Genomic DNA, 13,261 nt, shown 5'->3' with positions numbered 1-13,261 from the left:
TTTCCTACACTCTGTAATATGTCTGCTACTTGTTCTGCAATTTCCCTTGTACGGTTCATTTTCTGCATTGCACTTTAACCTTTTTATGCAATATATGTTCAAATCAATCCAAAGAATTAAAATAATATTGCAACATGATTACTTTTTTATAATATCATAAAAGTATAACTTATAAATTGTGTAGTTAATAAAAATCATTTAACCCTAATGTGTTTGCCCTAGCTTATTTGATAAGCTTTAACTTTAAGTATACCAATGTTGAAATGTTTGTGCCTTTCCTCTCACAGGTTATACTTCATTCTGTAGTAGGGGATCTCTGTGTATAGTCCTAATCTAGTGAATAGTCCCGCCCATGTGCGTGGACCCCGGCAATCAAAAATAATCTCTTAAATTGTCAAATCATGCAGAAACTGCAAAGACTCTTAAGAGAGAATTTAAAGACAAATAATGCAGCCTATATCCACAGGCTACACTGTCCAGTACTTCAACTAGAAATTTCACCAAACAAAACCACACACAACACAGCCTGCCCAGTTTCTTCCATAGAGAAACTTGCCTCTACCAGTAAAAGACTCTGGAATGATAGAGAGGAAGGCATGGACAGACAAGCCCATTAGGCTGCCATTATGTGGCTTAAATAGGATACTGTGCCTTTAAGAGAACTTTCCAGAACTTTCTCCCAGTATCCCAGAATGCACAGCAGGTCCCTTTTGCTTTCAGTTCTTTTTTTCCGGCTCCTGCTAACATGACCCTGGCATTGAGCTCTCCCCTTTTTCAAGGATTTATATTGGATTTAAGTTCACTTTTGGATAAAAGTGTTTGAAGTTTATATTCTTGGCGTTTCCCTTCTCTCCTGTGTGTTTGTCAGGCTTTTTAGGGCTCTAAAATGCCTGATCTTTTCGACAAATGCTCAGCATGTGGAAGGAAAAAGGCCAAGACTGATCCACACGACGTCTGCATTATTTGTCTCCCTGAAGCACATGTCCCTGAAGACTGTGACATCTGCCAGAACCTCTCAGCAAGAACCCTGAGGGAAAGGCTGAAGATTAGGCTTCAAGGCCTGGAAGAGAGACGACTGCAGGTTGCAGGTGGGTCTGGGCAGGCTGGGAAGGTTCCCTCTGCCTCTGCTGAGGCCTATGGGGGGCTCCCTAGAGGCAGGAAGACCAGCAAACGGTCCCGGTCTCCGTCGGCGTCGATTACATCGACGACGACATCGAGAGGGATAGTGTGTTCCCCATCTCCCCGGCGCTCCGGCGTGAAGATTCGACGTCGAAGAGCCTGGTTAGGCCTCCATCGAAACCACTGTCTACGGCGTGTTCGTTGTCTACGCCAACGTCGAGCTATCGGCGTCGAAGGAGAAGCCACAGGCGTCGGCGCTCATCGTCGAGGCGATACCGCCGGTCGCCGTCGAGAAGACGGTCGGCGTCAAGGGGATCCTCGGCGTCGAGGACCTCGAGGAAGAGGACGGCGTCGAGGAGGAGTCGACGCTCGTCGTCGAGAATAGAACGGTTGACGTCGCGGAGGCGGCGTTCAGCGTCGAGGAGGAGAGTTCGACGTCGCGGAGGCGACGTTCGACGCCTGAGTCGCGGAGGCGACATTCGACACCGGATAAACGATGTTCGGAGTCGAGGAGAAAGAGGTCGGCGTCGAGGAGTCTGTCTCACTCCCCGAAGCGGCGCAGTAGGAGTTCTGGCACCAGAAGTCACGCTGAGTCTGGTGGAGGGCGCCGGAGACGCCGATCACATACTGGAGGGGCTGGTTCGCAGTCCCCTCCTCCGAAGAAGTCACCGGGCTCGGTGTACTCGGTGGTATATACACCACCTCGGCCGAAGACGCCTCCTCCCCCTATACCTAAGGAGGATCCTCCCATCAACCCTCCTCTCCCACCACTTCCTCCCTCAGGACAGCCACCACCACCGCTCCCGCCGCATGGGCCCGCCCCTCGGCCGGAGATACCTCCTGTTCCTCCGCCAAGATCGGTGTCACTACCTCCTCTTCCTACACCACCTAAGGGGACTCCTAGACCAAGACCCCAGGATAGGCCACGGAAGACGCCTCCACGGAAACCTGCGGGGCGCCCAAGAACTGGGAGGTCGCGCTCTCGATCCAGGAGGAGGGAGCGATCACGCAACAGGTCATCCACGCGGTCGAGACGCCGCCATAGGATGCACAGATCTCGCTCTCTCGCACAAGGTCACCAGGGACTACTCTGCGACTTTGTCGGGATCGCCGGACACAAGGGTGTCACCGGTTGATGACCTGGTGGCATTTCATGATGTCCTGTTGAGAGGTGCAGCCAAATTGGGCATATCCTTGATGGTGCCCACGCCCAAGACATCGGTAATTTTCGAGACACTGCACCAGAAACTCCTGTCTCGTCCGCTATTACCTCTGGTGCCGGGCCTGGAGGGACCGGCCATGGACCTTTTTCTCAACCCGGCGGTTACTAAGGCGGCCCCCTCGAGATTACAGAAAAAATACTGGTTTCCCGATTCGGATCCGGCTTTTCTGAGGGTGGAACCTCCTCTGGATTCTGTGATTGTGATGCCGGCCCGCAAACAGCACGCACCACCCCGTCATCCACAGTCCCCCCCAGACAAAGAGTCTAGATGGATGGATTCAGCTGGAAGGAAAGTGTGTGGAACATCGGCGACCTCTATGAAGGCTGCGAGTTCCATGGCTTTGTTGGGACGCTACGACCGTGCCCTCTGGGACTCCCTCCAGCAGTTTGCAGAACACTTACCTCGCGAGAAGCGGGAAGATTTCCAGGAAGTGTTAAACGAATGGATGCTGGTAGCGAATCAGATTATGAGCGCTGCAGCAGATTCGTCCCTCTTGGCAGCGCATGGCTTTTGCCATGGGATTACCCAGCGACGACATGCCTGGCTCCACCTTACGTCACTGAAACCTGACACACAGCAAAGGGTTGCCAATCTTCCATTCTCTGACTAAACCCTATTTGGGAAACATGCGGATGATGAAATGGCCTGCATGAAGGCGGAGGCCGAAACACTCACAGCTGTGGGTCTAGAGAAGCCCAAAGAGACGAAGAAATCGTACCGCCCGTTCCAACAGCGGTTCGGTGGACAGGGCAGAGGACGTGGCCAAGCTTCGGGACAGTCACAGCAACAACAGCAGTTCCGTAAGCCGTTCCAGAAACGCCCGAAGGGCAGAGGCGGCCAATAGTCGGCACCAGCGACCAAAGGCCCGGCCGGGTCTAGGCCCTGAGCACTTACTTTCCCCGGATCCGTTACCCACTCCGGTAGGGGGAAGCATCCAATTTTTTCTGGCAGAGAGGAGAAAAAGTACTCAGGACAAGTGGGTGCTGAATATTGTTTGCCATGGATACAGTCTTCGGTTCACCAGCCCGCCTCCAGCAATTCCACCGGTCAGCTCACAGTTTCAGCTGCGCGAGCTCCAGGCGGAGGCAGATATCCTGCTAAAGAAAAGGGCGATAGAAGACGTACCTCTGTCCTAGAGAGGAAGAGGTCTGTACTCCCGGTTCTTCCTGGTTCGCAAGAAGGACAAGAACGAGTTCAGGCCCATTCTGGACTTGCGACAGGCAAACAAATGGATTCGCAGGGAGAAGTTTTGCATGCTGTTGTTGCATCAGATTTATTCTCAGTTGCAACAGGGAGACTGGCTATGTGCTATAGACCTACAGGATGTGTACTTCCATGTGCCCATTGCACACAAACACAGGAAGTTCCAGCGGTTCCAAGTCGGCGCCAATCATTATCAATACACAGTACTCCCATTCGGACTAAAGTCTGCGCCGAGAACATTCTCGAAGTGCATGGCGGTGGTAGCAGCACACCTGAGGAAGAACAAGGTGTTTGTCTACCCGTACCTGGACGATTGGTTGATCAAGGCCTCCTCCTTCTCAGAAGCTCGAGCACACTTCCAGAAGACGTGCGTTCTCTTGAACAAGCTGGGGTTGCACATCAACATGTCCAAGTCTGTCCCGACTCCGGTCCAATGCATACAGTACTTGGGAGCCTCCATCAATACGCTGTCAGCAAGCAGGTCTCCTTCGGAGGAGCGACGATTATCACTCCTTTGGAAGGCTCAGGCTCTTATGACCACTCCATCTACAACAGTGAGGACGGTGTCTTCTCTACTGGGATCGATGGCCTCTTGTATCTTCCTGACGCCATACGCATGGCTGCACATGAGACCGCTGCAGGAGTGCTTGGAGGACCAGTGGGATCAGAGGAAAGGATCTTGGGACGACAAGATACGACTGTCTCTGCATGCTCTTCAGTCACTGAAGTGGTGGTGTTCAGCGGAGAATCTCCTCAGAGGGGTTCCCTTCCACAAGGACATTCCCATGCAGACTGTCGTGACGGATGCTTCTCTCCATGGGTGGGGGGGCGCACTCTGGAAACCTACAGATTCAAGGAACGTGGTCCCCGATGGAGGCCAAGTATCACATCAATTTCCTGGAACTCAGAGCGGTTCACTTGGCACTGAAGGCCTTTCTTCCGTCCTTTCAGAACAACTCTCTGCTTGTACAGACGTACAATACGATGTATTACCTCAACATGCAGGGGGGTTCGAGATCACGCACTCTGTCACAAGAGGCGCAGGCGATCTGGCACTGGCTTCTGGCCAGAGGTCTGACGATAACGGCTACCCATCTGCCAGGTGTGCAGAATGTTCAGGCGGACGTACTGAGCAGACTGATTCAGGAAAACCACGAATGGGTCATAAACGACGTAGTACTAGGAGAAGTCTTAGCAAGGTGGAGGACTCCAGACGTAGATCTGTTCGCCACCGCCGAAAACAGCAAATGCCGAGACTTCGCCTCCAGGTACTACCAGCAGGGGACGCTGGGGAATGCGTTATGGATCAACTGGTCGATCAGCTTTCTGTACGCTTTTCCACCCATTCCCCTGATTCCCTCGGTACTCATCAAGCTGGCCCGATCCAGGGCTCAGATGATACTCATTGCCCCGGAATGGCCTAGACAGTGGTGGTTCACGGACCTGCTTCACCGGTCTCTCCTTCCTCACATTCGGCTGCCGTGCAGGCCGGACCTTCTCACGAAGTTCGGTGGGCAGATGTTGCACCCCAACCTCTCGTCTTTGAGTTTGGCGGCATGGCTCCTGAGTTTTGTATGGACATACTGAAGGAGTCTAAGAGACCTTCCACTCGGACCTCCTATGCTCACAATTGGGAGAGGTTCTGTATCTGGTGCAAGTCCAAGAACTATGACCCGACGACGTGTAAGGAAGACGTCATCCTTCCTTACCTTCTCCATTTGACGCAGTCTGGACTTAATGTTCATTCCATTAAGGTTCATGTTGCTGCATTGATTGCCTACAGGAAATGCCCTTCACAGACTTCCTTCTTCCAGATCCCTGTGATCAAAGATTTTTTGGAAGGCTTGAAGAAAGTGTTCCCTCCTGTCAGGCTTCCTTCGCCTTCATGGGAATTGAATGTGGTGCTGTCCAGATTGATGAAGGAGCCTTTTGAACCTATTCATAAGGCTTCGTTGCAGCACCTGTCCTGGAAGGCGGCGTTCCTCATGGCCATTACATCGGCCCGCAGGGTGAGTGAAATTCAGGCGTTGTGTTGCCAAGAACCTTATACTGTATTTCATGCTGCTAAGGTTGTGATGCGTACTCACCCTAAATTTCTTCCCAAGGTTTTTTCTGATTATCATGTCTTCCAGACCATAACGTTGCCTACGTTTTTTCAGAATCCTTCATCTCCAGCGGAAAGGTCTCTACATTCCCTGGATGTTAGGAGTGTGTTGAAATTTTATCTGGATAAAACCAAAGATATTCGTAGGTCAGACCAATTATTTGTCAATTATGGATCGGTCAGGACAGGTCTTGCTACCTCTAAGCAGTCCATCTCTAGGTGGATTGTGTCCTGCATACAGTTGTGTTACCAAAAAGCTGATAAGACCTTAGGAGGTAAACCTAAGGCTCATTCCACCAGGGGAAAAGCTGCCACGACAGCTTTACTCCGTAATGTTCCGATTGCAGAGATCTGCAAGGCGGCCACTTGAAAGTCGGTTCATACCTTTGCTAAGCATTACTGTCTGGACACTGATGCCAGGGCAGATGCTCAGGTTGGGCAGGCTTCGCTGCGGAATTTGTTCGCACAATAGTGGTGTTAATGTCCTTTTCTCCACCGCCGCTTTGGTGTGGGGGATGGGCTTGCCATTCTAGTCACTAGATTATGACTATACACAGAGATCCCCTACTACAGAAGGAGTAGTTTCTGTCCTGTAACTCCAGTTCTGTAGTAGGAGTATCTCTGTTATAGTCATAAGCGCCCGCCCTCCTCCCCAGTGGAGATAAGTATTCATGTAAGGAATGCTACAGGTCTGGCGTGCTACGCCTTCAAAAAGAACTGAAAGTAAAAGGGACCTGCTGTGCATTCTGGGATACGGGGAGAAAGTTCTGGAAAGTTCTCCTAAAGGCACAGTATCCTATTTAAGCCACATAATGGCAGCCTATGGGGCTTGTCTGTCCATGCCTTCCTCTCTATCATTCCAGAGTATTTTACTGGTAGAGGCCAGTTTCTCTATGGAAGAAACTGGGCAGGCTGTGTTGTGTGTGGTTTTGTTTGGTGGATTTTCTAGTTGAAGTACTGGACAGTGTAGCCTGTGGATATAGGCTGCATTATTTGTCTTTAAATTCTCTCTTAAGTGTCTTTGCAGTTGCTGCATGATTTGACAACTTAAGAGATTATTTTTGATTGCCGGGGTCCACGCACATGGGAGGGACTATTCACTAGATTATGACTATAACAGAGATACCCCTACTGCAGAACTGGAGTTACAGGACAGAAACTACTCCATATAACTTATGCACAGTAAAGATTCAATTGGAAATATATGTAATTGGGCAAAATCAATACAATGAAAAAGAACTGCAAGTATTCCCAACAGCATTAACGAAGTAATGGTGGCCATTGTCTGTACACCATCTTTAAAGACACTTTAAATAGATGGCAAATACAGTTCTAATTATTGAATTCATATAGTCTGCAAGCTCACGACCCTCATCATACATGGATAAATATTTGTGCTATGTCCTATGAGCCTCTTCTTTGTCCCATCAGGTATGATAAATCACTGCTTTTCTTTCCGCAGCTTTAGCAACTCAAGCTAATGTAGAATTCAGACGGACTGGGTCACAATTGTCCACAGACACCATGGTCTCCAACCCCATGTTTGATGCCAATGAGTTCCCGGATAATTATGAAGCTGGAAGAGCTGAGGCATGTGGGACTCTCTCTAGGATATTTTGTAGTAAGAAGACTGGAGAAGAGATATTGTCTGCTTATCTTTCGAGGTATTTAATTTTGAATCCTTTTTGATTTGTTTTGTTTTGAGGTATAAATGGATCACTCCAGGTGTTATTTGCAGGGGGCATGTGACTTGAGATGTTGAAAGTTTTTATTTAGACAGGAGTTTAAGTGAATATTTAAGTTGCAAAATGTTAACTGTTTTAACGGTTAAAATTGTGCTAGTTAATTTTAACATTTGAAGCAAGTTTTTCTTCTAGGTTTAAGTTCTGGAAGTGTGCAATAAGTTGAACAACAATTTGTACATGCCTCTGGTCATGTGTATGAATATGGAGTTGGAGACCTGTGTTTGTAGATAGGGAGTAAACTTGTAGAAATAAAAAGATTTGGGGGTAATTTACTTAGAGGCAATGAAAACCTTAAAGTTATGATTCGACTAAGGGATAGGGTATACAATGAAAACATTAGACTGCCCTGGACAAAGCCTTGTGGGGATTCTTAAGATTGATGAGAGCAAGAAGCACCAAGCTTTGTGGAAAAAAACAGATCAGAGATGGGGTAAAAGCCAGTCTAATGCCAGCTCTGCAATGCCAAGATTGGATATGGTGTGTAGTTTGGGGTGGGTGATCAATAGTGTCAGTGGCTGAAGAGAGAGAAATATGAGATTGAGGAAAGGTTATTGTGATAAATAGTTGTTATGGAACTGGATACATGTGAGAAGACCTTTCTGTAGAGTGGGAGCAAGAAAAATCGATTGAAAGGTATGGAGCCGGTTATGAGTAGTAAGAAATATGGTTAGTTAGATTGACACTGTTCTTTCAAAGATTTTGTAGGAAAACGCGAGTAAGGTGTCTGGGTGATCTTTAGTTTCAGTTTAGAAAATTAGTTTATTTAGACAAAGTACATTAATAAACACCTTATTTGTTTTTCAATGTCAGATGCAGATAGTTATAATTTTTGCAAAACAGATTAATGCATTAGACATTCCACACAGACGTATAATAGTGCTGCATTCTTTTAAAAAGGGTATTGTAAAAAAACAACAAAAAAACTGGACGTACGTATATAATTCAATTTGTCCGGAATCTGGTAAAACATGAATTCCATTAAATTTGACAGGGATTCCACATTTGCAGCTGCCTTTGGGTATCAGTCTCATGCGAACTGACCTAGCCTGTGACCAGCAGGGGTTAAATCCATATCTTAAATGTAGCATTCTTTTTTTCTTACTTCTGACCACAGTTTCCTCGCCTTGCGACTGTACTTCTAAGCATCAGACTGGAGGCGAAAACTCAAAAGTAGTACTTCTGCACACCAGTAGGTGGTGTTTTGCAGCTCCGCACCACCGATGTTCCATTTCGTAAGTGATGAGGGGGCCATATATAAGCAACACTTGGGTATGCTGATGTAAGTCTCTTTCTTCTCGCACCTCCAGATGTGAATTTGGAGCTCTACTATTCTCGTCTTTGAGTATTTTTCATCCAAAATACTTCTTGCAAGATTACATGGGAAATATTTCAGCTCATAAAACAGTGTGGTTTAAACCTTGTAGGGGCTGTTGCAATCAAATATCTGTGACAAATTCCCATGAGGTATGCTTGTGGTGCCTAGGGTCGGAGTACAACTCTTGGGCCTGCAACGTCTTGCCCAGATGAACCTTAAAGTCCTCATTATGGGCAAACTCTTTGACTTCGTCTCAAAAGAAGCACAAGAAGTTGAAGTGGAAATCTGCACTTTCCTGCCACTTTTGAACTCCATAGAGGCGCAAGGACGTCAACCTGCCTCTTGGTCTCACTCCCAAAATCCTTAAAAGCCAATTCTGTGTGTGGTCCTGATTGAACCCGAATTTATGGATCTATCAGCAACATCCCAGCAGATAAATACCATTCATGAGGCTATAGTGAACATATTAGGCACACTTTTGGATCCCTCTGGCTTGTCTTGGAGCACCAATGATCCACAGAAACCTCCAGTTCGGAAGCAATTCGTCCACAGCACCATCAATGCGACTTTAACCCGCTAGGGTTCTATACTGGTTTTGGTCCTGACTCTTTACCTATAGTGGTCTCTGACTCGGAGCCAAATTCATCAAGACCGAGACTGCTCTCTGATCCCACTAGAAAGCAGCGTATAACCAATTCTACTGAAGCATATACTTTACCATGGTGCTGAGCACATACTTTACATCAAGTCTTTGGCTCAGATTCTTACAATCATGACTATGATGTGGGCGGCAAATTCCCCCCAAAATACAATAAGGATAATTGATATGCCACATTACAGGATGACAGTGGTTTGGACACCTCCCCAGACACTGAATTTGTCTTTCCTCTTGGTCCTGTCACAGAGGAAAGTGTCTCTTTTGCTATGGTTATGAGGTGGGCTGCAGAAGTCTTTGACCTACAGCTCCCCACAGTGAAGGTCAAAACTAACATTCTGGGGGCGTGGCCAAGATGGCGACCTAACCAGACGTCGGCTTGTGAGGCTCCCTGGCCCTGAACCCCGATCGGCCCCTAAGTATTGCTTGCGAACTCCCCTCAGCGCAGGCACCTTCCCGGTACTGCCCAGTGAACCTGCAGACCCGGCTTTGACCAGCGCTGGTCGCCCCGCGCTAGCCGGAACCGCTGCCCCACCGGAGAGCGGGGATCTGCCCAAGGCCGTGCCGCCTAGCCGCCCGGGCGGAGGTAGAGCTGCCGCGGTGGCCCAGAGGTGGGGCTCCGTAGAGGGCTCAAGGCGGTAGCCGGGTTGGTGGCCAGAGAAGACTGAGTGCCGGCCCGCATTGGGAGAACGAGTGCTGACGGCGAAGCTTCCCGGGGACGAAGGAGGCGGAGCCTGCAGGCGGTGGGCGGAGTGCCGCAAAAATCGAGGTCCCGGTCTTGGGCCTACACGGAGCGAGGTGAGAGGCCCTGTGGACGCCTAGAAGTGATGGCGGACTCGGTCTGGGGGGTCGGGCGACGCGGACTCAGCCGGGCGAACCAGCGATGCCCCCCATGGTGCGCTGCCGGTTGGGAAGCGCAGAAAGGACTTACAGCCGGCGCAAGGGCGCCATGAAACTCGAGGCCCAGGACTTGCAGCCTGCCACACGCAGCAATCCGCCGGGGCACTGAGGCGAAGCTGACAGACCTGGGGGCTTTGCTGTGCCCCGTAGTGCCCCACGTCCAACCTGATCCTGACTGCTTGTGAGGTGAGGAGGTGGGCGGCTGCCATGGGAAACACCATATTTGGCTACTTTGCGGGAGGCCTAAGGGAGAGGAACGGACATTGATTGCTGCCTGACCCCATTCCGCCCACCAGAAGGGGAAGGGGGCATGCACCTAGAGCCCGGAGGAGCAGAGAATCCCATAGCCGCTGACCTGCGGCTGCACACTTGGCCAGCAAGTAAGGTGGGGTGCGTGGGGGGGCGCAGGCGCCCAGCGCCGATCCGGATAACTGACCGCCCGCCCCGGGAAACCCAGGGAGAAAGCCGGGTGGCTGCCCCCCGCTCGCCCACCGGCCCCTGGCGCCCGTATCCCACACCACCACACACCAGGTGAGGAGAGACACGCTAACAGCGGAGAGGCCCGACAACTATCTCCCAGCGCAGCGCCCCGGAGCGACACCTACCACGAGCCCGGGTGGGAACTGACTTACAACTTGGGTCCTCTTCTAGTGGAACCCACCCTGTTGGGGCTGCTTGGACGCCGCCTGCCTACCTACCTGAACTCCGGGGGAACGTCCGGCCGACCCCTTTGGCCCGACAACACATCTTGATCTCCCCTGAACTGGCGGGGAGCGGCTGACGAGCCATGTCCAGCTCGCGGAGTAGAACGGGCCGCACCATACACGACATGTTGGCCAAGGGCGCCGCAAAAGGGGACAAGACCCAAGAAAAGACCCAACTGCCTCCCTTGCCTGCAGCGCCGGCCGGCACCCCGCGCAGGAAGATGGAGGGTCTATCATCACGAAAGCGTTCCTTGAGTCGCTCTTCAACACCTTGCGTGAAGACTTCATGGCCTTGAAACAGGACCTGGCTGGAGAACAACAAGTTCTCTTCCAGGGGATCCTCATCAATAGTCATAAGCATTAGAATATTCCCGCCCATGCGCGGGACCCCGGAAACAATATATTATATGTGCCCCACATATACATATACATATATATATAAATATATATATATAAAAATAAGCAATTGCAGCCAAATAAAACAGTAGAGCTGGAATATGCTGTGAAGAATTTCCACCATACATGTGTATTAGCATTAGAAACATGAGAAACAACACCAATGCTTGTTTAGAAACTGTTTTAATGCTTAGAAAGCAGTAGAAATTCTTATAACACACTGTAAGCATATACAGATCCCAGGCTGCATTGCAAATACCCAGTCTAAAAAGACTGAAAAGCTAACCCTGTAGCTGCATGTACCAAAACTGACGCTGTGCCTTTAAGGCACCTCTGCCCCAAGCTTCCCATCATGCCTCAGGGGTTACAGTTAGGTCAGTTGTTCTTTCCGGCTCCTTCAGGAAGGACCCTGGATACACAGCTCCACATTTTTTCTGCCTTTTTCAGTCAGAAAATCTTCAAAAGAACAATTTTTTGATTTACTTTGACTTTTAACATCAGGGTCAAGTAAATAACTGCTTAGCAGTCGAATTTTTGTGAGGTTTTCCTGTCAGGATGCCTTCATTATTTGATGATTGCCCTTCTTGTGGCCACAAGAAGGCAAAAACGGACTCTCATGAGGTCTGTATTTTATGCTTGCCAGAAGAAATAGTCATAAGCATTAGAATATTCCCGCCCATGAGCGGGACCCCGGAAACAATATATTATATGTGCCCCACATATACATATACATATATATATAAATATATATATATAAAAATAAGCAATTGCAGCCAAATAAAACAGTAGAGCTGGAATATCCTGTGAAGAATTTCCACCATACATGTGTATTAGCATTAGAAACATGAGAAACAACACCAATGCTTGTTTAGAAACTGTTTTAATGCTTAGAAAGCAGTAGAAATTCTTATAACACACTGTAAGCATATACAGATCCCAGGCTGCATTGCAAATACCCAGTCTAAAAAGACTGAAAAGCTAACCCTGTAGCTGCATGTACCAAAACTGACGCTGTGCCTTTAAGGCACCTCTGCCCCAAGCTTCCCATCATGCCTCAGGGGTTACAGTTAGGTCAGTTGTTCTTTCCGGCTCCTTCAGGAAGGACCCTGGATACACAGCTCCACATTTTTTCTGCCTTTTTCAGTCAGAAAATCTTCAAAAGAACAATTTTTTGATTTACTTTGACTTTTAACATCAGGGTCAAGTAAATAACTGCTTAGCAGTCGAATTTTTGTGAGGTTTTCCTGTCAGGATGCCTTCATTATTTGATGATTGCCCTTCTTGTGGCCACAAGAAGGCAAAAACGGACTCTCATGAGGTCTGTATTTTATGCTTGCCAGAAGATCATGATCCAAAAGACTGTTCTCATTGTCAAAACCTGTCTGACAGAACTTTAAAAGACAGAGAGAGGAACAGGCTCTATGGTCTGGCCCAGAGATCCATGAGGGGAAGATCTACAGAGAGGAAGAGTTCAAAGAGACCCAGAACTCCCTCCAAAGGCAAGTCAGAGCGTCCATCAACATCAGCGCCGGGCTCGGCGCTGAAAAAACGACATCTGATGGACAATTCGAAAGAAAAAGCTCCGTCGACGTCGGGACCGGCGTCGATGAGGAAATCGTCGTCGAAAAGAAAATCACCGACGACGAAGAAAGCTCCGCCGTCGTCAACTAGGCGACGATCGGCGTCGAGAGAAGCCACGAGATCTCCGTCGACGAGAAGATCGGCGTCGAGACGTAAGTCAACTCCGCCGCCGTCAACCAGGCGACGGTCGGCGTCGAGAGACAGAATACACTCGCCGTCGTCTCAACGTCGACAGGCTTCGAAGAGTGTGACACCTCCGCCGACGTCTCCATGGAGGCGCTCGGCGTCGAGGAGCAAGAGCCCCCTCGGACGATCG

The 13,261-nt window shown here is 49.3% G+C and overlaps 1 protein-coding gene across 2 annotated transcripts in view; it reads left to right on the top strand.

The window, feature by feature from the left end:
* Positions 1-13,261, top strand: part of RALGAPB (Ral GTPase activating protein non-catalytic subunit beta) — a 1,758,088-nt gene that overhangs the window by 445,683 nt on the left and 1,299,144 nt on the right. For both annotated transcript variants that reach the window (XM_086932393.1, XM_086932392.1), the window contains exon 10: positions 7,112-7,313. In XM_086932393.1, coding sequence (XP_086788519.1) covers positions 7,112-7,313 — 202 coding nt within the window. The remainder of the gene's footprint in view (positions 1-7,111; positions 7,314-13,261) is intronic.

Source organism: Lissotriton vulgaris, chromosome 7 (assembly GCF_964263255.1).
Source record: "Lissotriton vulgaris chromosome 7, aLisVul1.2, whole genome shotgun sequence".
Taxonomy (NCBI): Eukaryota; Metazoa; Chordata; class Amphibia; order Caudata; family Salamandridae; genus Lissotriton; species Lissotriton vulgaris.
Note: the sequence above shows the minus strand (reverse complement) of the source record. Positions and strands in the feature narration are given on the sequence as shown.